Source organism: Lycium barbarum, chromosome 8 (genome assembly GCF_019175385.1).
Source record: "Lycium barbarum isolate Lr01 chromosome 8, ASM1917538v2, whole genome shotgun sequence".
Taxonomy (NCBI): Eukaryota; Viridiplantae; Streptophyta; class Magnoliopsida; order Solanales; family Solanaceae; genus Lycium; species Lycium barbarum.
The window spans coordinates 111,486,957-111,512,834 of NC_083344.1; the positions used below are offsets into that span (position 1 = coordinate 111,486,957).

Below are 25,878 nucleotides of genomic sequence, written 5' to 3' on the forward strand. Positions count from 1 at the left end.
ATAATTTTCCAAGGTACAACAAGAAGCTTATAGTTGAGTGATTATTTTACGTACTTTTCTTAACATTACATTGCATCTCCTGGTTGGAATGTTCTTTTGAGGAATTGGTGGTATAAATGTCTTGCCAACTAATAGCAGTACCTATATCAGTTCATTTTGTAAGTTGTTATAATACCCTGTTAACAACCTCCTGCGTGTAGCCAAGTTTTGGACGGTGAAAACATATACAGTCCAACCTCTTCGCAATGACGTCGTTTATTTGGATAGTCTTTGACTGCCGTAAAGAAATTCTCTCATAGAGTACATATAATTTAATATAACATAACATGAATAATCGGTTCCAAAAATATCTTGGCAGTCATAGTGAAATATTATAGAGAATAATTATCATAGAGATGTCTGTCCCAGTAGATGTCTGTCCCTATTGTACTGGTACTACAACAACATACCCAGAACATATAGAAATCTAGGAAGTACGATAAGAGGTTCTCGTTAACAAATCCTTGGAATACAGATAAACAGAAGATATTAAGGTAATTCCCTATCATGTTTTTGCACGGATTACCCTTCAAAGGCGCTGGTCTTTAATTATTGTCCCTTAAGTTGTTGGTCTTTAATTTTTGTCCTTCGTTTAAAAAAGTGGCAGAAAATATCCCGATGTTCTGAGTTCGAACCCCACTCAGTCAAAAAATAATTTTGCAAGGCAAGGTTTCGCGAAAATTCTACCTTTGCAAAATTTACTCTGCTGAAATTCTACAAAAGTTAAAGGCCTAACTTTTGCTCCAAATTCTGCCTTGCGTTTTTTTTTTTTTTTTGTTTGACTGAGCCTGGGTTCGAATCCAGAACTTTGGATATTTTAGGTGAAGAGCAAAAATTAAAGACTAGTAATTTGAGGGCCAAAAATTAAAGACCACCCCGAAGAAGGGCAATCGTGCAAATTGTCCATTCCCTATTCTACATACTATTTTTTCGAGTACAAAAGATAAGCAACTACTCTCTTAGAGAACCTATTAAGGTAATTATCTATTATACATACTAATTTTTCAATTATACAAAAGATAAGCAGCTAATCCATTAGCGAGGCATAGAAAGGCTGAGAGAACTGAGACTGTAACATCCCGACACATTGGACGATAGAAATGCGTCTCTGCTAGTGCTATCGGAAAATGAAGACGATGACTTTGGTTTGTTGAATGTGGCTTTAGAATCTACTGAATCCGCGTCAGTATCTGCCATCATGTTGAGAATAGACTCAATAGTTTGCAGCTCCCTCACCACATCGGACATTGAAGGTCTGTCTTCTGGTTTGTCCTCGCAACAATTGAGGGCCAAAGCGGCAAACTTTTCTATGCATTCGGAAGGGTAAGGTCCCATTGTACCGTCCATGACAGAGTGCATCTTCTCGGAGTTACGAGCAAAATTTACCTGCCAGTCATGGTTCAATGTTGTAATTCAATATTTCCGAAAGGGACTATTAAACACGACAGAGGTGCTCTTTTGGCGACTTATGTCACAGGTTCGAGGCGTTAAGCCTCATTACAGAATTGCAAGTAAAGATTGTGTGAAATAAATGTTCATGCTTCCCCTATTTCTTCCATACGAGTCCTAGAGGCGGATGCACAGTACAAATGATGGGTTCAAACACAGAAGTATAACATACATATGAAAATCACTACAATTCTAAGAAATATTAAATTGTTAAAACATCGTTTCAAAAATGAAATGTGTGCAGTTGTAAGAACTGAACACACTCATCAAGTTTAAATCTTGACTATGAGCCCGTTTGGATTGGCTTATAAGTTGGCTTATAAGCTGTTTTCAGCTTTTTTGAGTGTTTGGCTGGCCAGCTTAAAGTCATTTTATGCTTAAAATAAGCTCAAAAAAATAATTGGACCCATTTGACTTAGTTTATCTAAAGCAGCTTATAAGCTGAAAACAGCTTATAAGCCAAAAAAAATAAGTTGGACTACCCCAACTTATTTTTTTCAGCTTATAAGCTGCAAACAGCTTTAAGCTGTAAGCCAATCCAAACGGGCTCTATGTGTAGAGGTGTCAATTTGAATCCATATTTAAAAAATTAGCCCATTTTACCCACATGTTAGTGAATTGGGTCACTCATATTTCACGTGAGTAAATATGAGCTTCAAATCTCTCTTTAACCCATAAAAATATGGGTATCCACATAAGAACACACTACACCCAATAACAACTCATTTTGAAAATGAGAAATTTTTTTCTTACCTTCCACCCCAACCCTTACCCCACCACCCACCCCCGCACGCCCACACACTTTTTTTTTTTGTAATTTCATATACTTTATTTTTCTTTTATAAAAAGCTTATAAAAAAGGAGAAATTTTTTTCTTACCTCTCACTCCGATCCCCCCCCCCCCCCCCCCCCCAAAAAAAAAAAAAATTCAATTTCATATATTTTACCTTTATAAAATTTTATAAAAAATGGAAAAAAAAAAATCTTACCCCACCCCACCCCACAAATTTCAATTTCAAATATTTACTTTAACAAAAAATTTATAAAAAATGAAAAAAATTTCTTACCCCCACCCCACCTCTCTCCGACCCCCCCCTCGAAAATCAATTTCAAATATTTTACTTTTATAAAAGTTTTATAAAAAATGAAAAAAAAAAAATCTTACTCCCGCCCCACCCCTCCACGACCCCCCCCCCCAATTTCAATTTTCATATATATTACTTCTATGAAAAATTTATAAATAATGAAAAAGAATTTCTGGTGTTACGTCCCGTATTTTTATATATTGGGACAACCCGGATTAACTATGATAATTTAAGGCCATGGTTATTCCGGGATTTGAAGTCGGGACTTTTGACCATTTGATTTTATTCGGAGACATAAGTTATATATGAAATTGTTGGTATTTGAACACTTAGGAGAAATTGGGACCACAATTCATAAAATTGGAATTTAAAATGTGGTGCAAATGCCTTGGTGGCCGTGTGAATTAAAAAGGGGTCCCACACATTGTGTGGCCAATTTTAATTGGTCCAACACATTGTGTGGGCCAAAGTCACTAAGAGATATTTTGGTATACTTTTAAAAGATGAAGACCAAGTCTTCTTTTATCATTTGGCTTATTTTAACACTTAGAAAATAAAAGAGAGAGAGAGAGCACCAAGCCATGGAGGCTCTCGGCTAAACCAAGGGAAAACCAACCCCATTTTTAACTTCCCTAAAAATTATTTCCTTGGTGTTAACCCACTATATTGAGGTCCCTAAGTAGCGTGGAAGAGTTGTTTGGGTCATCCAACCATTAGTTGTACCCATTTGCAAACCCTAGCTATTTGGTGGATTGAAGAAGAGAGGTATGTCTTGCTCTTGTTTTTGTGTTGTGAACGTTTATTTCATGTTGTAGTATGCTAATATGGAAGAAAATCATGAAATATAGAATGTTGAAGTTGGGTCTTGTGTTTGGTATGTGGGCTGTGTGGGGTGTATGTGTGTGTTGTGGGATTGAGTTGATAAATTGATTCCTTGTAGCTTGTTATTTGTTGTAGAGTGGAGAAGAGAACACAAATCATCAATATATGTATACATGGATGTAATGTAGCCGTGTGTAGCCTTAAATGTTTGGCAAAGAATGAATTTATATCGCTTAGCGTCGTAATGGTTATTGTGATGACTTGGAGGTTGGAAATGAGAATTTAATGTCCCAAATTGACATAGTAAGCGTTGCGGACTGATTTGGGGAACTTTGTGTATTGAAAGAAATTCGTATATATAAGAATCATTAACATATGTGTATGTGTGGTGTGGACGAATGTGAGTTTTATAATGTGTCGAAGATCGCATTACTACCGCTTAGTATTTTAGTTGTCGTCGTCATGAATTCTAGTCTTGAAATGAACATTTAATGACTTATGATTGATGTGAGATTGTGCGGGCTGTTTTGAGGCTTATCGTGCGTTGATGTAATTGGTATATTATATGAGAATAACATCGTTATATTGTGAATTGTTGAGACAAAACATGACTTGAAATTGAGGAAAAATGAAAAGAGGGCTGCTCTCGGTTAGGGGGCTGGTTTCAGCCAGCTTGGAGAAAAAAATGTTGGATCGTTGGAAAAATTATGTAAATGGTTTAGAAGTCCTCTAATATTGTGGGAAAGGATTCGGGTTAGTAATCGAATGTACGAGCGATAATGTGGCTTGAATGTAAACCGTTGAAACGAATATTTGGAAAGTTGATTGAAATATGTAAAAGAGAGCTATTAATGTTGTTTTGCCTTTCAAATTGATTATTGATGTTGCTAGGTTGGTTATTGTGGTTGTTGTTGTTGTTATTTTGAGCGAGATAAATTCTCGGGATGGCCTATTTACAGGGGAAATGCTGTCGAATTTTTTGTAGAATTTAATGATTAGTTTGGAATGAATGGCTTTAGTGCCCTTAGCTAATGTTTGGTATTCGTGGCGTAATTGTAGACCTTGGGGAGCCCGAGGCGTAGATTCGGGTTAGCTTTAGATTGGCTATTTTGGAAGTGCGTTCGAGGTATGTAAGGCAACTTCCTATCTTTTTGACATGTCTTAGTTTTTATAGGCTAAATTAGAGCCTCAAGGAAACTTTCAAATCCGAACTCCGAGCATGTTATGATCCGTATATGTTCTTTGGCACTCTTATGTATGATCTGATGAAATATGAACCTTTATGTATTTGAAAAATCGCTTTTCGAACTTTGCGCAAAAAGGTTTCCCTTTAAGGAACTTCGAAATATCCGAATGCCATATCTTTCACATAAATGCTCCGATTGCTCCAATATATTTTTATAAAAGTTTGCATTACGTATAACGAGTATGTTTTCCATAAGCGGGCCCGACTTGGGTAAATTCCCATCCGTGGGTCCCGCGACTTCCTTTTATGAAATTCGGGAGATTTTGAAAGAATTTGTTAAGACTATTATTCAATTTTCAAATATGATCATTTTGCTTATGCTTGAATTTATGATATTGATTTTATGCATATGACTACTCACGACTCTATTCGTGCATTTTGTTATTCCCTTCGCTGAGTCCCGGGCCGGTTCTGTTATCGTGCGCGCTTTGATATACTCCGGAGTTATGCTGTGTTATGGTTCTCCGAGCTACTCGCTAATGAGGGTCGGGTTCCACTTATGTTTGGTGATGTGTTGTATAGGGCGTTATGTTGTGATGTGATATGTGACGGGGGTACGAAGATTTAAGACTTTCTGGTGTTATGCTGTGTTATGGCGCCATCGACGGGCGGGCGACCATATTCTTCTGTACCCTATGCATGACTTGCATATTTTTGACAGTAAACAAATTTTGATATGTTGGATTTGCACTTATGTTTGATACTTCCTTTTTGTTTATGTCTCAGATTTGCTTTCTGTACATTCTGCTTTGCATACTCAGTACATATTTCGTACTGACCCCCCTTTCTTCGGGGGCTGCGTTTCATGCCCGCAGGTACCGACGCACAGTTTGTTGATCCACCGCTTTAGGACACCCCTTTTGCTGTTGGAGTGCTCTTCTCCTTTCAGAGCATACCTTTTGGTATATCTTTTGTTCGCTATGTTTGTCTATATTCGTTCAGGGGTACGGCGGGGCCCTGTCCCGCCATATGATTCGTTTGGTCTGTTTAGAGGTCTGTAGACTTATTTGTGGGTGTGTGTGCCTACTTCTGTACAACTGTGTCCATATGATCTCTTTCGTTATGGCAGCCTTGTCGGCGTGCATTTTGTATATGTTTTTGTGCCGTTGTGCCCTTTGATAGCCTTGTCGGCTTTTGACGTATTTGATAGCCTTGCCGGCTCTTCGATATATGTATATATATATATATATTCGTGTTGAGACGGCATATAGCATTTTTGCCGCATATACTATTTGGATGTGATTCGATATGTATAGGTATGTCAGGGTGCCTAAGTAGGGCACTAGTCACGGCCTACGGGGTTGGGTCGTGACAGAAGTGGTATCAGAGCGGTTTGTCCTTGGGATGTCTATAGACCGTGTCTAGTAGAGTCTTGTTTATCGGTGTGTTGTGCACCACATCGATAAACAGGAGGCTACAGGACATTTAGGGAGTCTCCTTTCTTTGAATCTTAGATCGTGCGATAGAGCTGTGCTATTAGGATGATTCTGTTCTGATCCGTTGTTGTTTTTCTTTCAGTGATGCCTCCGAAAAAGGCGACAGCCGCCCAGAAGAAAAAAGGCGTGGTAGGAGAGACCAGCCGGGCTCAGAAGGGTACTCGGACCCTTGCTCAGATGATGCGTGATATTGCGTCCCGGCCAGCAGACTCTGCCACGTCTTCATCATCAGAGGAGTCTGGAGCAGCTCCACCATTAGCTCCAGAGGCTCCAGCTCCCGCGCCTCCAGCTCCTCAGCCAGGGGCGGAGGATAGGACATTGAGGGAGGTCGTACAGTTATTGACTACTTTGGTAGCGGGACAGGTTCGCAGACGCGGGCAGAGAGATGATGATGATGATGACAGGCGTGATAGCCTGAGGGTTCGTGACTTTCTGACATGCCGTCCCCCAGAGTTTTACGGGTCTAGGCCCGAGGAGGACCCCCACGACTTCATTCGGGGGATTCGGCGTTGATTAGATCTGGTTAGGGCTTCAGAGACCGAGTCTGTTGAGTTAGCCTCGCATAGATTACGAGACGTTGCTGCCAATTGGTACGAGTCTTGGGAGCTGTCCAGAGGTGAGGGGGTTTCCCCAGCTACTTGGGATGAGTTTGTGACTGCTTTTCTCCGCCACTTTCTGCCCCCGGAGCTACGGCGGGCAAGGGTTGATAGATTTTTACAGTTGCGGCAGAACGGCCGGAGTGTTAGCAAGTATAACCTGGAGTTTGATTCTTTGGCTCGATATGCCCCTGCTATAGTAGCGGATATGGCTGACCGTATGCACCGGTATGTGATAGGATTGGACCGCTACTTGATTGACAGTTGCATGACGATGGCGTCATAGACAGATATGGATATCGCCCGGTTACAGGCCCATGCCCAGGGTATGGAGGACCGACATAGGGCCGATTATGCTGGTAGGGATCGAGACAGGAGGCCGCCCAAGAGGGCTAGGTCCGCGGGGTATTCTGGAGATTCTCGAGGCGGGCAGCCTCAACAGCAGTCGTCGGGCAGATATTTTCCTCCGCCAGGCCGGGGTACACAGTCAGCCGGCAGACGATTTGACAGTGCAGGACCATCTGGGGCCGGTCAGAGCTCCAGAGCATCGGGTTCCCAGACAGTCAGGGGTTCCGGCCAGTCCAGACCACCCAGGCCCCGTTGTCCTTATTGCGGTAAATCGCACCCAGGGGAGTGCTACCGAGCCACGGAAGCCTATTTTTCTGCTGCCGTCAGGGCCATATTATGCGTGACTGTCCGATGGCGAGTGGTTCTGGCAGTACAGTTCAGCCGACGGGATCAGCCGCAGGTTCATCTTCTACTCTCTCAGCTGTGCGCCCTGCGGGGCGAGGTATGCCGGTACAGGCAGGTCGCGGTCGGGGCCGTGGCGGTGTTTCAGGTTCCAGCGGTCCTTCGAACCGCATATATGCATTGGCTAGCCGCCATGATCAGGAGGCTTCGCCAAATGTTGTTACAGGTACTTTACTGGTTTTCTCCCGATCTGTGTATGCATTGATTGATCCTGGTTCGACTTTATCATATATTGCTCCACTTGTTGCTAATGAGATTGGGATAGAATCTGAGCCAATAGAGCCTTTTGAGGTAGCTACACATGTAGGGGATTCTGTTATAGCCAGACAGGTTTATCGAGATTGTTCTGTTATTATATCTGATCGTTGCACTAAGGCTGACTTGATAGAGTTAGATATGCTTGAGTTTGATGTTATTATGGGCATGGACTGGTTAGCGTCCTGTTATGCTAATGTTGACTGCCAGCAGAAGGTAGTTCGTTTCCAGTTCCCAGGGGAACCAGTCATAGAGTGGTCAGGTAGCACAGCATCGCCGAGGGGTAAGTTTATTTCATACCTCAAGGCTAAGAAGATGATTCAGAAGGGTTATATTTATCATTTGGTCCGTGTTCACGATACTACAGCCGAGGCACCTACTTTGCAGTCAGTTCCGGTTGTCAATGAATTTTCAGATGTATTCCCAGATGAGCTTCCGGGTCTTCCGCCTGAGCGAGAGATAGACTTTGTTATTGATTTGTTGCCAGATACGCAACCCATATCTACTCCTCCGTACAGGATGGCACCGGCAGAATTAAAAGAATTGAAGGAACAATTGAAAGATTTATTAGAAAAAGGTTTCATCAGATCCAGTACATCGCCCTGGGGAGCACCGGTATTATTTGTGAGAAAGAAGTATGGGTCACTGCGGATGTGTATTGACTACAGGCAATTAAATAAGGTGACTATCAAGAATAGATATCCCCTCCCCCGGATTGATGATTTATTTGATCAGTTGCAGGGTGCCAAATATTTCTCGAAGATAGATCTGCGTTCGGGTTATCACCAGGTACGGGTGCGGGAGTCTGATATTCCGAAGACTGCTTTCAGGACCCGGTACGGGCACTATGAATTCAGAGTTATGTCTTTTGGGCTGACTAATGCTCCAGCGGTATTCATGGATTTGATGAATCGGGTATTTCGACCTTTCCTTGATATGTTCGTGATTGTGTTTATCGACGATATATTGGTTTATTCACGATCAGCAGAGGAGCATTCTGATCATCTGAGGACAGTGCTTGGTACTCTTCGGCAGTAGCAATTATATGCTAAATTTGATAAATGTGAATTCTGGTTAACTTCTGTGGCATTCTTGGGGCATATTGTCGGAGCAGATGGTATTCAGGTTGATACGCAGAAAATTGAAGCTGTACAGAATTGGCCTAGGCCTACTACACCTACAGAGGTACGCAGGTTTCCGGGGTTGGCCGGTTATTACAGAAGGTTTGTAGAGAAGTTTTCTTCTATTGCGGCACCATTGACAAAGTTAACTCAGAAGGCAGCGAAATTTCAGTGGACTGATGCCTGTGAGCGCGACTTTCAGATGTTGAAGCAAAAATTAATTACAGCTCCAGTTTTAGCCCTTCCAGAAGGACCAGACGGGTATGTGGTTTATTGTGATGCCTCTGGTACGGGCTTGGGTTGTGTGTTGATGCAGCACGGTCGAGTCATAGCCTATGTTTCCCGGCAGCTCAGACCGCACGAGCAGAATTATCCCACACATGATTTGGAGTTAGCCGCGGTTATTCATGCTTTGAAGATTTGGCGGCATTACTTATATGGGGTCCACGTTGATATTTATACGGACCATAAGAGCCTCCAGTACATTTTTAAACAGAAAGAATTGAATTTGCGACAAAGGCGGTGGTTAGAGTTGCTGAAGGATTATGATATCGATATTCTCTACCATCCAGGGAAAGATAATGTTGTAGCAGACGCGCTTAGCCGCAAGTCCATGGGCAGTTTGATTGGTGTGCAGTCTGATAAGAAAGAAATAGTTCGTGATATTCATCAGTTAGCCAGTCTTGGAGTCCGCTTAGCCGATTCTGGAGATGCTGGGATTTCTGTTCGAGGAGTGGCCGACTCCTCTATTCTGGGTGAAGATTGAGCATCAGAAGCCCGGTGGGCTATTGCAGGAGATGGAGATTACGACGTGGAAGTGGGAGATAATTAATATGGATTTCATTGTAGGCTTGCCTCGCACTCCACAGAGGTACGACTCCATTTGGGTTATCGTTGATCGGCTGACAAAATCAGCCCATTTTCTTCCAGTTCGGACTACCTACACAGCTGAAGATTATGCCAGGCTATATATTAAGGAGATTGTGAGACTGCACGGAGTTCCTGTGTCTGTTATTTCCGATAGAGGTGCCCAGTTTACAGCTAAGTTCTGGAGATCATTTCAGGAGGGATTGGGGATCCAGGTGAGCCTGAGTACAGCATTTCATCCTCAGTCCGACGGACAGGCCGAGCACACTATTCAGACATTGGAAGATATATTGCGGGCCTGTGTTATTGATTTCAGGGGTAGCTGGGATGATCATTTGCCACTTGTTGAGTTTGCTTATAACAACAACTACCACTCCAGTATTCAGATGGCACCATATGAGGCTTTGTATGGCAGGAAATGCAGATCTCCGATCGGTTGGTTTGACGTGGGTGATACTCAATTAATTGGTCCAGATGTAGTCCAGCAGGCGGTCGATAAAGTGAAACTGATCCGAGAGCGACTATTAGCGGCCCAGAGTCGACAGAAATCTTATGCTGATAAGCGACGTCGACCGTTAGAATTCCAAGTTGGAGATTGGGTGTTCCTGAAAGTATCACCTATGAAAGGTGTTATGCGATTTGGCAAGAAAGGAAAGCTCAGTCCGAGATATATAGGGCCTTATCTGATAATTCGCAAAATAGGCAAAGTGGCCTACGAATTGGATTTGCCAGCTGACTTGGGAGCGGTTCACCCGGTATTCCATGTTTCTATGCTTCGTAAGTGTATTGGTGACCCTTCCAGAATCTTTCCTTCAGATGATATGCAGGTCACAGAGGAGCTATCTTATGAAGAGCGGCCTATAGCCATATTGGATCGTCAGGTGAGAAAGTTGCGGAATAAGGATGTGGCTTCTGTTAAAGTGCTGTGGCGGAATAATAACCGCGAGGAAATGACTTGGGAGGCTGAGGAGCAGATGAAGAAAAAGTATCCTCACCTATTTCCGGCACCTTCAGGTAATCCAAATTCTTTGTTTGCTTATGTTGATCTGTGAATGATTTGGACATGTTGGCTATAAAAGAAACTCCCCCGAATTTGAGTAAGATCCGTAGAACTAATCCAACATTCGAGGACGAATGTTCTTAAGGGGGGGGGGGGAGGATGTTACGTCCCGTATTTTTATACATTGGGACAACTCGGATTAACTATGATAATTTAAGGCCAAGGTTATTCCGGGATTTGAAGTCGGGACTTTTAACCATTTGATTTTATTCGGAAACATAAGTTATATATGAAATTGTTGGTATTTGAACACTTAGGAGAAATTGGGACCACAATTCATAAAATTGGAATTTAAAATGTGGTGCAAATGCCTTGGTGGCCGTGTGAATTAAAAAGGGGTCCCACACATTGTGTGGCCAATTTTAATTGGCCCAACACATTGTGTGGGACAAAGTCACTAAGAGATATTTTGGTATACTTTTAAAAGATGAAGACCAAGTCTTCTTTTATCATTTGGCTTATTTTAACACTTAGAAAATAAAAGAGAGAGAGAGCACCAAGCCATGGAGGCTCTCGGCTGAACCAAGGGAAAACCAACCCCATTTTTAACTTCCCTAAAAATTATTTCCTTGGTGTTAACCCACTATATTGAGGTCCCTAAGTAGCGTGGAAGAGTTGTTTGAGTCATCCAACCATTAGTTGTACCCATTTGCAAACCCTAGCTATTTGGTGGATTGAAGAAGAGAGGTATGTCTTGCTCTTGTTTTTGTGTTGTGAACGTTTATTTCATGTTGTAGTATGCTAATATGGAAGAAAATCATGAAATATAGAATGTTGAAGTTGGGTCTTGTGTTTGGTATGTGGGCCGTGTGGGGTGTATGTGTGTGTTGTGGGATTGAGTTGATAAATTGATTCCTTGTAGCTTGTTATTTGTTGTAGAGTGGAAAAGAGAACACAAATCGTCAATATATGTATACATGGATGTAATGTAGCCGTGTGTAGCCTTAAATGTTTGGCAAAGAATGAATTTATATCTCTTAGCGTCGTAATGGTTATTGTGATGACTTGGAGGTTGGAAATGAGAATTTAATGTCCCAAATTGACATAGTAAGCGTTGCGGACTGATTTGGGGAACTTTGTGTATTGAATGAAATTCGTATATATAAGAATCATTAACATATGTATATGTGTGGTGTGGACGAATGTGAGTTTTATAATGTGTCAAAGCTCGCATTACTACCGCTTAGTATTTTAGTTGTCGTCGTCATGAATTCTAGTCTTGAAATGAACATTTAATGACTTATGATTGATGTGAGATTGTGCGGGCTGTTTTGAGGCTTATCGTGCGTTGATGTAATTGGTATATTATATGAGAATAACATCGTTATATTGTGAATTGTTGAGACAAAACATGACTTGAAATTGAGGAAAAATGAAAAGAGGGCTGCTCTCGGTTAGGGGGCTGGTTTCGGCCAGCTTGGAGAAAAAAATGTTGGATCGTTGGAAAAATTATGTAAATGGTTTAGAAGTCCTCTAATATTGTGGGAAAGGATTCGGGTTAGTAATCGAATGTACGAGCGATAATGTGGCTTGAATGTAAACCGTTGAAACGAATATTTGGAAAGTTGATTGAAAGATGTAAAAGAGAGCTATTAATGTTGTTTTGCCTTTCAAATTGATTATTGATGTTGCTAGGTTGGTTATTGTGGTGGTTGTTGTTGTTATTTTGAGCGAGATAAATTCTCGGGATGGCCTATTTACAGGGGAAGTGCTGCCGAATTTTCTGTAGAATTTAATGATTAGTTTGGAATGAATGACTTTAGTGCCCTTAGCTAATGTTTGGTATTCGTGGCGTAATTGTAGACCTTGGGGAGCCCGAGGCGTAGATTCGGGTTAGCTTTAGATTGGCTATCTTGGAAGTGCGTTCGATGTATGTAATGCAACTTCCTTTCTTTTTGGCATGTCTTAGTTTTTATAGGCTAAATTAGAGCCTCAAGGAAACTTTCAAATCCGAACTCCGAGCATGTTATTAATCGTATATGTTCTTTGGCACTCTTATGTATGATCTGATGAAATATGAACCTTTATGTATTTGAAAAATCGCTTTTCGAACTTTGCGCAAAAAGGTTTCCCTTTAAGGAACTTCGAAATATCCGAATTCCATATCTTTCACATAAATGCTCGGATTGCTCCAATATATTTTTATAAAAGTTTGCATTACGTATAACGAGTATGTTTTCCATAAGCGGGCCCGACTTGGGTAAATTCCCATCCGTGGGTCCCGCGACTTCCTTTTATGAAATTCGGAGATTTTGAAAGATTTTTTTAAGACTATTATACAATTTTCAAATATGATCGTTTTGCTTATGTTTGAATTTATGATATTGATTTTATGCATATGACTACTCATGACTCTATTCGTGCATTTTGTTAATCCCTTCGCCGAGTCCCGGGCCGGTTCTGTTATCGTGCGCGCTTTGATATACTCCGGAGTTATGCTGTGTTATGGTTCTCCGAGCTACTCGCTAATGAGGGTCGGGTTCCACTTATGTTTGGTGATGTGTTGTATAGGGCGTTATGTTGTGATGTGATATGTGACGGGGGTACGGAGATTTAAGACTTTCTGGTGTTATGCTGTGTTATGGCGCCATCGACGGGCGGGCGACCATATTCTTCTGTACCCTATGCATGACTTGCATATTTTTGACAGTAAACAAATTTTGATATGTTGGATTTGCACTTATGTTTGATACTTCCTTTTTGTTTATGTCTCAGATTTGCTTTCTGTACATTCTGCTTTGCATACTCAGTACATATTTCGTACTGACCCCCCTTTCTTCGGGGGCTGCGTTTCATGCCCGCAGGTACCGACGCACAGTTGGTGATCCACCGCTTTAGGACACCCCTTTTGCTGTTGGAGTGCTCTTCTCCTTTCAGAGCATACCTTTTGGTATATCTTTTGTTCGCTATGTTTGTCTATATTCGTTCAGGGGTACGGCGGGGCCCTGTCCCGCCATATGATTCGTTTGGTCTGTTTAGAGGTCTGTAGACTTATTTGTGGGTGTGTGTGCCTACTTCTGTACAGCTGTGTCCATATGATCTCTTTCGTTATGGCAGCCTTGTCGGCGTGCATTTTGTATATGTTTTTGGGCCGTTGTGCCCTTTGATAGCCTTGTCGGCTTTTGATATAATTGACAGCCTTGTCGGCTTTTGACGTATTTGATAACCTTGCCGGCTCTTCGATATATGTATATGTATATATTCGTGTTGAGACGACATATAGCATTTTTGCCGCATATACTATTTGGATGTGATTCGATATGTATAGGTATGTCAGGGTGCCCAAGTAGGGCACTAGTCACGGCCTACGGGGTTGAGTCGTGACATCTGGTCCCCCATCCCACCCCCTCCCTACCTCCACACCCCCCCTTGCCCCAAAAAAATTAATTTCATATATTTTACTTTTATTAAAAAATTATAAAAAATGAAAAAAAAAATTCTTACCCCCTCCACCACCCCCACCCCCACCACTCACCCCTAAAATTTATATGAAAAAATTAATTTAACTTGACAAAAGAAAAAAATTATAAAAATAAACTTGAAATAATATTACGCTTGTATAATATGGGTTAACCCATAACCAACCCAACCATTTATCACCCAGCCCATATTTACCCACATAAAATATGGGCGGCTTGAAACCCAACCCATTTTTGTTCAAACCATTTTCAACCAAACCAAATCCAACAAAACCACCCATTCGCCACTCCTAACTATGTGTTTATTCTAACCCTCGTTTTAGTAGGACTCAGGATTATTCACTTCGTGTTACACGGATAAACCACCTATTGAACACATGAAAGCAATAAGAAATGGGAATGGTAAGTTGTCTATGAGAGAAATACCTCGCGAACTATGTTTTTCCCGTGTGAGATTGGACGCATTCCGGTTAAGATTTCAAGAAATACAACTCCCAGGCTATAGACATCACTTTTATCTGTCAATTTACGGGTCAAGAAATATTCGGGATCAAGGTAACCCTGCATATATAAGTAGAGATTCAATACAGCTAAAAAAGGTAGCCATGATAATTAGCTTTCAGATAGGGACTTGAAACAAAAGGATTTTAAATATAACTTTGTGGAGAATTTTAAGAAGGCAAAGACTCCAATAAAATAGAAGGAAAAAGTAATGCATTTAGGGAATGTGTGTATATATATATATATATATATATTTTTTTTTTTTGGGAAAAAAGGTATCCAGGGAATGGTATACTGTCCTTTTTGATACTGTAATGGCTCAACTTCTAATGTGAGTACTGTAAGTTTTTAAGCTAGAACAGAGGTGATGTAGTCATGTAGCATTGCCAAAGTATAAAATAGCCATTAGGAGTTGGTAGAACCCAGGCCACTATGAGGGAACAGATTCAAGTCCTGATTTGTCTGTCTTATTTATCAACAATGAAACTTAAACTTTTAAGTACTAGAATGAAAAAGAAATATAAATTACTTGCTTATAGAAAGGTAGGTGCAATTAGAAAAAAAAAAAAAAGGAAAAGAAGAAAGATGATAAAGAGTGTGTAAATCAGAAACTTTAACCCCACAGTACTAAAACAAAATCCAGCTTGATGATGCTGAAACTTTACAAATCTAATCTCAATGCCACATTCTTCTTATTAATTGGAGACCTTTTTTTGCGTGCTTGTGTAAAGAAAACATGGACTTTTTACTGCAATTTCTTGATCTAATACCTTGGTATGAAAGAAAAAGCTTTCCGAACAATATCTCCAGGATAAGTCATTTTCTGGTGTTGGTCCTTAGAAAATATTCTCGCCAAAAGGAGGAAAAAATGACTTCCCACACTTTTTGTCGGAAGTCATATATCTTCCGAAAAATCTCAAGGCTTAACTTTATATCAGTACTTTACCCAAATTATTATCAATCATTAACACTCAAAAATTCATAAAAGACCATCTGGGTTCCTAATTTTATTATCAATCTTTACTAAATGTGTTTTACGGAAAGTATTTTCCACTCTACAACCAACATCGGAAAATATATTCTTGAAAATAAGTCTATTTCCGGAAATGACTTCCGTTGTATTAAACACATCCAAAATTTTATTGCAGTTTCTTTCTACACAAGCAATAAGAAAATGCAGTTGAATGACTAGACTTACAGGTGTTCCCTTCACAATAGTTGAAACATGATTAGGTAGTACACCTTCATCATCCTGGACAGGTGCAAGCCTAGACAATCCAAAATCAGCAACTTTAGCTGTCATTTTTGAGTCTAAAAGAATATTGCTGGCTTTGATGTCCCTATGGAATATAGGTGGATTAGCTTCTGTATGCAGGTAAAGTATGCCCTTTGCTGCACCTAGTGCAATCTGCAATCTTGCTCCAAACTTCAAACTTTCTTTACATTTAACTGTCAAAAAAATGGGATTAAGAGCCTAGTAAAGATATCAAATGTTATTTTGTATAGGCAAAACATGAAGCTTAATTTTTAATTTGCTAGATCTGGTTATTGGCTTGTTTAGGTGATATCTATGTAGCCATACAGCTATAGATCAAAGTCAGCTTCTTGACATCTAATTTTCCGTTTACAGACATAAAGGTAATATTTATCATCTTTCTTCTTTTCCTTTTTCTTTTTTTCTAGTCAAAGGTAGTAGGTGTTCGATAGATCGTGAGCAAGCTAGCCCAAACAACCACAATTATTTTAAAAAAAAGATAAATATCACAGGTGTATTTGGTAGGGAGGAAAATGTTTTCTACAGAAAATATTTTCCTCCATACCAAACACCCCCCAAGTCCCTCGCCTGGCTCTATAGACGCCCTAACTAAAAATAAGAACATGAAGATGATGGATCAAAATCAACCAGGAAAAGCATCTAGGAACTATTTCCTTACCAGAAAGCCAGTCTCGCAAAGTTCCATTGCACATGAATTCATAAACCAGCATCTGCAAATGCATAAACAGGAATACAACTAATTGCTTCACGCGGATGATTTCACGGTATATATACTAAAGAAATGTGAGAATGAATGATGAAAGATTGCTCCGTAGCAATATAGAAGCTATAAAATACAATGTGAGCCTGATCGCATATGATTGTATGACTGGGGAAAGGATCAACATGATGAATTGCATGTTAATGAGTAGATTCAAAAAGATTGGAGTTTTGAAGTTTTCAGGTTTATCATACCTGATCTCCTTCTTCATCACAGTATCCTAGCAATGAAACTAGATTCCGGTGATGTAACCTTGATAACAAGGATATCTCCGTCAAGAATTCGTTTTGCCCTTGTAGTGATCCTTCTTTTGCTCGTTTGACAGCAACAATTGTTTTGTCAGCTAAAATTCCCTTAAAGACAGTCCCATATCCTCCTTCCCCAACTTGATTTGAGCTATCAAAGTTGTTAGTAGCCAAGCTCATTTCTCTGAAAGTGAAGCTTCTAATGCCATCCATTTTTATAAAGAGATTCGACGCTGCATTAAGAAATATATGCTCGTCAACTTTGCAGAGGAAGAGTTAAAAGAAACATATAGTTCATATAAAGAAAAGGTAAAGCTCATCAAATGAGAGAACTTACATAAACGTTTCCTTGATAGGATGCTTCGGTATTTGACATGTCGTCTTTTGATTAATATGGCGACAATTATTGCAAAAATTGAAGCAAAAGAAACTGCTACTGCACCAGCTACCAAAGCACCTCTGCTTTTATGTTTAGGTTGAATATCAGGATTCACTGCAGCAAAATATGGATCATATGATAAAACCAACATTTGGAGAAAGGAGGTACTAATCATGTCAACAAAGATCAACCATGCCCCAGTCTTTATGGCACTGAATATTTAAAACTTCTTTTTTAATGTCATATTCAATCCTTGTATTGTTATGATGTGAGATTCTTTTTCTCTGATTGACTAGAAATGGCGATGACAGTTACAATCTTATCCACATGATTTAACTCAATCAAGGGAATATCGCAATTTTAAAAACACAGACTAAATGATTTAAATTTGGACTAGAGACACATTGAAGAGATGAGAACTTACAATAGGAATAAGGTCCCAGCAGAGTGAAGTTAAGAAGCTCATAAGGTCCAAAAAGGTCAACTACTGAGATTTCCCAGAATTGCAGAATGTCGCTGATACGAATGACCTCACTTTTATTAAATGTACTGACCCCAACTGCTGGGAAAAGCTTCAATTGCATCCGGAGACGAGGTCCTTCTTCCCAAGAACTTGACTCGATCAACATTTGGTAACGGTCCAAATGAAGATCATTAGTCATATACTGCTCAAATTGATGCACATATGGATTGAAGTAAGAAAAACTAGGACTTTTCAGCCGCCATCCAACTCTGAGAGGCGAGGCACACAAGCAAGGAACAGGTGACCTTGGGACATATTCGTAATAGTTATCCTTAGGGCATGCATTAATAGGACAAGCACCATTGACATAAGTCAAGTTACTCGTCTTTTCTGCTCTGGCTTCAGAGTCACAGAACTTGATGATATTTCTTACATTCTCGTTGCGGCAGACAGGATTGCCCTGCAATCTAAAAATTGTCTGATAATGTTAGGAGCACAAGATATGCCAAAAGTTAGCACAAATCACTTATTATTGAAATGTGGACATAAAGTGACAGTCACATTATACAAATAGTAATCAATGGAATTTCTTAGGTTTTGTCATTGAATATGGAAAGAAAAACCATACCTTAGAGTGACATTCACAGGAGGTTGAAGAGTACCCGAAATGTCCGAAAGTGAATTATTCCGAAGATCACTAGGTTTGAAAAGAAGATAGAAGGGTTAGAAAGACTCCCTCATAAAAATTCAGTCTTATGTGTAAAGGTTCATTTTTGAAGTAAATGATAGTACTCCCTCTGTCCCAATTTATGTGACATCCGTTCCTTTTTAGTCAGTCCCGAATAGAATGACACCTTTCTATATTTAGTAACAATTTAACTTTAAACTTCTCATTTTATCCGTAATGAGATATTTATAGCTACAGAAATATCTGTGGTTTATTCTAGACCACAAGTTTCAAAAGTCTACCTTTCATTCATAAACTCTGTGCTCAGCCAAACACCTTCACATAAAATGGGATGACGGGAATGCTATTTAATATCAGAAATTTGATGTCACAATTTGAGATCAGATCTTACATCATAAGTGCCGAAGTTGAAGTAGACTTATTTTGCCAAATGTCGGTATAAAAGGAACCATTCAAAAGGTTGTTCTCCACTGACCTGTGACAAAGCCATCCAATCGATTTGTTATACATAAAATTGAGTTACAAAAATGGTATATTGCCTTAAAGAAACAGTACTAAAGAGAAATTATTACAAGACACAGTGAAAGATCCTCACAGTTTCTGCAACAAAGGAAGAGATGAAAAACTCTTCGGAATAGGTCCATCAAGACGATTGTGTGACAGAATACTGCATGATGACAATGTATGACAACATATTAGACAGGGCAAAACACCGAGAAATAGGTAATCATGATAAACTTGAAATAATGAACTAACACAAAATATGGCTGAACTGAGACACTAATTGTATGGAAAAATCATGTAGCATGAAATCAGCAAGTATACATAGTTGTCATATTGTTGGAAAGCTTATTCTGTGGTATAGATCCAGAAAGTTGATTCCAGCTGAGATCACTGTACAAACAGTAAGCAGGAAGTTAAACAATTTAGAAGGCCTATCAGTCAAATAATCATGAAGCATGAAGTATAAACAATTGCAAACTTGAACTTACAGATAGCGTAGGCTCTGTACTCTGCTAAGATCAGGAATGGATCCTTGTAACTTGCAATTCCTGAGACTTCTGCAATATTATCAGAAGGTTTGGGCATTATCAGGCTCTAAACACATGATTTGATGGAAAAAAAAAAAGGAAAGAAGTTCTTGTGTGGTAGTGTATATTTTATTGCATGTACAATAAGTCTACTTGGGGGGGACATAACAACTTCAAAAATTGATAAAGATTTGTAAACCAATTTCTAAATTGCACGTAATATTACACAGGAGGAGGAAGCATTTAAAATGTCAAAGGTGCATAGCTCAAATTTATTCATCATAGAGTCACTTCCCTTATTGATCTAGTAGCTCAATCTTAACTATGCTGTCCTTCAAATGTAAAACTAATAATGCTGTCATAGAGATAAATTAACTTTGTCTGGTCAAGCAAGAAACTAAAAGGAAGGAAAAGAGGATTAGGAAAGAACAAAGCGGAGGAATTTGTTCAAGGAGCACTTACAGTTTCACTAATGATGACATGTTTCCATAAGAAGCTGGAACCTCAGGACGGCTGAAATTGTTGTTATCAAGTTGGCTGTGCATAAGAAAATTCAGAACTTTAGCATAGTTTTCACCCCCATGCACTTCTCAGTGGAATTTCTAATGGCATTAGCAGTTGTTGTATGACAGGAGAGGTTCTTAATTCAATCCAAAAACAAGGATTATTATATTTGTCTTATGTAAGATCAACATTTTAGTATTGCATATTACAAGGAATGACCATCGATGAATTTTTAAATTAACAGAAAGATCTAAAGATGATAATCAGAGGGTTCTAAGGACAGATCTGTAACGAAATGTTCTTCATCTTCAGTTATCCGGTCATAGGCAACAAGGTATCAGCATCCTTGAAATTTATAACTAGTTACTTCCGAAAGTTCAGTTTAAAGTTGCCCGTATATTCCATATCACTGCTAAGGAATTAGAGTAGCTTGTCAAGATATAGTGATACCTCTTGAGCAAAATACAGATGATGAAAGTAGCATATGAGGTTCAATATCATATTATATGTGTGTGTGTGTATAGACACTTACATTATTCGAAGACGCGGAAGTGCTGAAAGCTCAGGAGGAAGGTATCCTGAAAGATTATTGTTGTCCACAAGCCTGTTGACAAGAAAAAGTACCATCATGAAAAAATTTATACATTAGTTTACAGGCATCAACAGATAAAGGTCATTTTAGAGTTACACAGATGTGTTTCGTCTCTATGAGAAAGAGAAGCTAAAAAGAATCTCTTCCGTTATCTTACAAGTGAAGCAGAGTGGACAAATTGGAAAGCTCGGGGGGGATTTGACCACTCAGTGAGTTGTTGTTCAGGTGGCTGCAAACACATAATATGTCACATAAGATTACAAAGACAGAACCTTAGACTTCTTATAATTTCTATAACAATCAAATGAGTTGTACTCACATATGTTGGACACTGTTTAAATTGGAAAAGGATTTAGGAATTCTTCCGGATAACTGGTTCTCGTCTATCTGGAATATTCTCAGGTTGGGGAGATACCCAAGCCGATCAGATAAAGATCCTGAAAGCCGGTTTCCAGTCAACAGCCTGCATGAACATAATTGCTAAGGGATTAAACCAATCGACAAATCAGGTTTGAGATCATGATCTTCCCAAGCATTAGGCTTTACTTCTTCCTGAAATAATCTTACATCAAGCACACTTTTCTGGAGAAATTCAAGAAGAAAAAAAAATCTTCCTCTACTCTATCTAAAGGCGGATGGAGCAACAACAACAACATACTTAGTGTATTTCCACATTTGGGGTCTAGGGAGGGTAGGATGTACGCAGACCTACCTTTGTGGGGCAGGGAGGCTGTTTTTGGTAGACCCTCGGCTCGAAAGAACAAAGCAAGATACAAGGCAAAAGAAGCATATGATATCATGAAGAATATGACAAAGTAGCAAGTAAAAGCAAAAGAAGAGACATATAGTAGTACACCTCGAAAAAGAATCTACACTATTACTAACTAATACTACTAATAAGGAGAATACTCGGCTACCTACTAACCTACTTTCCTAATCCTCAACCTCCCCGCTTTCCTATTTAGGGTCATGTCCTCAGTAAGCTGAAGCTGTGTCATGTCTTGTTTAACCACCTCCCCCCAGTTATTCTTCGGTCTACCTCTCCTAACTTCTGTTATAGCCAACCCTCACACCTCCTTACTGGCACATCCACACACCTCCTCTTCACATGCCCGATCCATCTCAATCTCGCTTCCTTCGTCTTGTCCGCCACATGAGCCACTTCCACCTTGTCCCGTATAACTTCATTCCTAACCATATCCATCCCAGTATACCCACATCCACCTGAGCATCCTCACCTCCGCTACACTCATCCTCTGGACGTGGGCGTTCTTGACTGGCCAACATTCTGCACCATACAACAAAGTCGGTCTAACCACCACTCTGTAGAATTTACCTTTAAGCCTTGGTGACACATTCTTATCGCACAATACCCCCGATGCGAGCCTCCATTTCACCCATCCCATTCCAATAAGATGAGAAACATCATCATCAATCTCTCTGTCTCCTTGGATTATGGATCCAAGATACTTGAAACTATCTTTCTTAGGTAGGACTAATGCATCGAGCTTTACTTCCACCTTCGCCTCTTGCGTCACGCCACTGAACTTGCACTCTAGATACTATATCTTAGTCCTGCTTAGCCTGAAACCTTTAGACTCCAGGGTCTGTTGCCAAACTTCCAACCTATCGTTAACTCCATCGCGTGACTCGTCAATCAGTACTATGTCATCTGCGAATAGCATACACCACGGCACCTCCCCTTGAATATGTCGTGTCAATTCATCCATCACTAAGACAAATAGGAACGGGCATGACCGGGAGATATAATTAAAAGGTTCAACTGAACTCAACATATTCGACAGGAAGCATAGATAAATATGAGCAAAAATCACTAACATCTGAATCCATAATTTCGAAAATGTAACGGATTCAGTGGCAAGAACGTAAAGATAGAAACCATGAATCTCAAATTATTGATCCACCTCTGACCAGGGGCGGAGCTAGAGCTTCATCTATGGGTTTGGTAGATCCTAGTAACATCGGCTTGAATCCTGTATCTGTGTTTAAAAATCCACTTAATATGTATAAATAATCTATCAAGAACCCAGTAAGCTGCTCTTTTTAAATCTAAAACCCATAAACTCAAAATCCTAGTTCCGCCTATGCCTCTTACTCTATCCAATATAAAGTATATCTCCATTAAAGCTGAATGACTATCTAGATCTCCTCAATGAGATAGTTCAGGGTTCAAAGCATTAGGGGAAACATGTAAGGTGAGTGAAAAATCAAGAAGATGGCAACAAAACAAAAAAAGGAATTAAATTTCATTCAACTTACAGAAGTTTCAAAGTCTTGATGTTTCCAATTTCTTCCGGTACACTCCCAGTCAAATCATTCCACATGAAATTCCTTTTAGAAAGAGAGTTACAAAGATAGTAGTAAGTACTAGCACATATAGCAAAATAAGTAAAACTCTATATCTTATTATCAAAATATCTGCATAATGTAGTATGTGTAACAACTCACAAAAAATGAAGATGAGATAGTTGTCCAAGCTCAGGTGTTAAATTTCCAGAAAGATTCATAGCCATCATACGGCTGCACAAAGGAGGAATATGCTTAATGCATTTCATGCATTCACTCACACAAAAATACAAGATAATCACAGCAGTAAAGAAACATCTTTTGCTAGAGTTTACAGCTAATTATAAAATCGAGCTAGGGAAAAGGGTGAAAAATACCCTTTTACTTTACGAGATAACTGAGTTATTCATACCCTTGTCGTTAGCAAATCGTCTCGTATTTGCTAATAATGCTAGCGGAACACCAACTTGAAGCATAACGAAGTATAATTTTTAACCATGTCCGAAAGTAGAGGAGTAAATTTAGACCTTTTTCCGAATTATTCTTACACCTGGAATCCACCTGGTCCGCACTGGAACTCCATTAAAGATACAAGAGGCTTTGCTAACAGCAAGGATATGTGATGGCCCAAAGTGTAACAATGGTAAAATAAATAAATTTCGTATAGTAGAGGAGTAAATTTGGACCATTTCGCTATAGAAAATACATATAATGAGGCTTTGAATCTACCTAATTTCTCTTTGATGTGATAAAATAGAAAAGAATAACATACAGTTCCCTGACATGCAAGTAGCCCTCAGCTCCAACTTTGTGAAAACAAAAAACACCAGTCCAGTTTGATGTACAGGGATCACCCTTCTCCCAATCTTTCAGGTACCCCATATTATCAATCAAACCATTCTTTATAGATGCCAAAGCTGACACTGCAAATGGCAGTAAGAATTAATAGTTAAGAATATTCATAATGGACCTCACTATATGGAAATTAAATTGAAGTACCCATGCATCAATCTTTACGGCAGAAAATCAAAGCATCAGCTCTATCAAAGACAACATGAGACCAGCTTTTAACATGGATTACTCCCTCAGTTCAAAAAAAGAGTGACAATATTTATTTGTTAGTCTGTTTAAATTCGAAATCATTTAACTTGAATTACAAAAACAATTATTACGGCATGTTTACTACCATAAGTTTATAATCACACAAATATTATGACATATTTAAGACTAAAAATTTCACAAGATTACAAACAAAAAACAACATTAGGGGAAAAATTAAGATCGCAAAAGGAATAAAAAATTAAAGTACATATCAAAAAATGGTAGGGCTGAAAAATTGCAAAGAACCTGTCTTTTGAGATACCACATGAATTGTGGCAACTAGAGAACAGGCCATTGTGTTTTTAATTTTTTTTATTTTTTTATGGGGAAGGGGATTTTAAGGTGGGGAATCGAACCCTCTCCAAAAATAAGGTAAAAGTTTGGGTAGCTAACCAACTGAGAACATGCCATTGTGATGTGTGAAAGATAGCTCAAAGTTTGTCGCAAACATTTTACCACTAGCATCTATTAAAGGACAGATGTCTCTGTTATTTAATTACACCTGAAAGCACTTCTATTTTATGAACTATATTGGCGAACCATAACTCAATTGTGCTCAAGAATACAGTAAGAACGATAATATAAGCTTTAAGAATGAGAGAAGAATTGCGTACCTTCAGAAGGATCAGTAACTTGAGCAACTGTAAGCAGCATAAAACAATAAATTGCTGTTGTAAAAACACATCCAGAATATCTTACTCCCTCCATCTTCAACCCCTACAAAAGTATTTTATTTGGTCAAAGATAATTAGTCTTTTCAAATTCTTATAAAGCCAGACAAGATATAAACAATAGTGGCTTAAAGGTAGTCCTGATTCTCTAAGAAATACCTAGACATGTATTGAAGTCCCAGTGTGATATAAAATAGTACCCTACAACATGACATATATATTACAGAGTTTAACTAATATCCACTAGCTTGGCTTGCAATAGCACATAACCTATCTTATTTTGCAGGACTAATGAATCCCATTTTTGTGGGGGCCAGTTAGCTATAAATATTTTTTGAATGACTTGATAGTATAAATACTCTATTTTTTAGTGGATAATATGTATATAAGTTAAAATTCCAAATTTGAAATAGAGAGATTGTTTTCAATAGACCATCAGCTTATATATGTAAAGCAGTTTGAAAAAGAGAATACAGAATAAAACTTGTAAAGTCTTCATTTAACTTAATTAGAGTAATCTATTTGTTGCTGGAAAGAAGAACTCAAAGACATGAACATGCAGAAGAAAAAATGGTGAGAGAGAAATTCACCTGTTCTTCTTTTCATCCAAGAATCCAAACGTGGGGTCAAATGCTCACACACATAATACTATATACCCAAAAAGAGGAAGAAATTAAGGCAAACTTTGGTCTTGGTTTTGCTGAAGTAATAGTGTAAAAAGATTTTGAAGAAGTCTTGGTGTTGCTGAAGTAATATTGTAAAAAGATTTTGAACAAGTCCAAAGGATAATTATGAAAATGGTCAACTGAGATATCTTGTGGGAGATGATGAATTGATGGAGGACTTCACCAGACGAAAATATAATAATGCTAATGCATGTGTTTTGGTAGGACTTAAATATTTTTCAGAAATTATGTCACTTTCTGTATTTGGTTCCCAGAAGGTACTTTCTTAATGATTCACCAAAAGCAGAAGGCTGATATTTTTCTCAAGTTTGGATTAGTGGACATAAATACCGAAAACTGAAAAATCGGACCGAATTGAACCGAACTTCAAGAAACTGAAACCGAAAGAACCTAACCGAACTAGTTTGGTTCGGTATTCGGTGTTCACCTTCAAAAAACCGAAACCAAAATAGCCGAATCGAACTTTGATATAACCGAACCGAAGAACCGAAATTTATACATTACCTAAAAAAATTAAAATAGTCCAGAC

At 39.1% G+C, this 25,878-nt stretch overlaps 1 protein-coding gene across 2 annotated transcripts; it reads right to left on the bottom strand.

Annotated features, from left to right (window-relative positions):
- Positions 1-334: 334 nt before the first annotated feature.
- On the bottom strand, positions 335-25,533 carry LOC132606715 (probable LRR receptor-like serine/threonine-protein kinase At1g06840). 2 transcript variants are annotated; one of them, XM_060320328.1, is made up of 21 exons: positions 25,254-25,533; positions 24,607-24,709; positions 23,664-23,814; positions 23,054-23,125; positions 22,865-22,936; positions 20,904-21,047; positions 20,742-20,813; positions 20,525-20,596; positions 19,951-20,025; positions 19,450-19,518; positions 19,283-19,351; positions 19,053-19,124; positions 18,849-18,932; positions 18,398-18,466; positions 17,731-18,236; positions 17,265-17,420; positions 16,877-17,160; positions 16,581-16,632; positions 15,845-16,095; positions 14,572-14,706; positions 335-1,425 (listed from the first exon to the last, which is right to left on the bottom strand). In XM_060320328.1, the coding sequence occupies exons 2-21, from the start codon at positions 24,698-24,700 to the stop codon at positions 1,075-1,077; spliced, it is 2,850 nt and encodes a 949-aa protein (XP_060176311.1). In that variant the 5' UTR covers positions 24,701-24,709; positions 25,254-25,533; the 3' UTR covers positions 335-1,074. The 2 variants fall into 2 exon arrangements, with proteins under 2 accessions (XP_060176311.1, XP_060176312.1); XM_060320329.1 differs by lacking the exon at positions 25,254-25,533 and adding an exon at positions 24,823-24,845.
- Between the last annotated feature and the right edge of the window lie 345 nt (positions 25,534-25,878).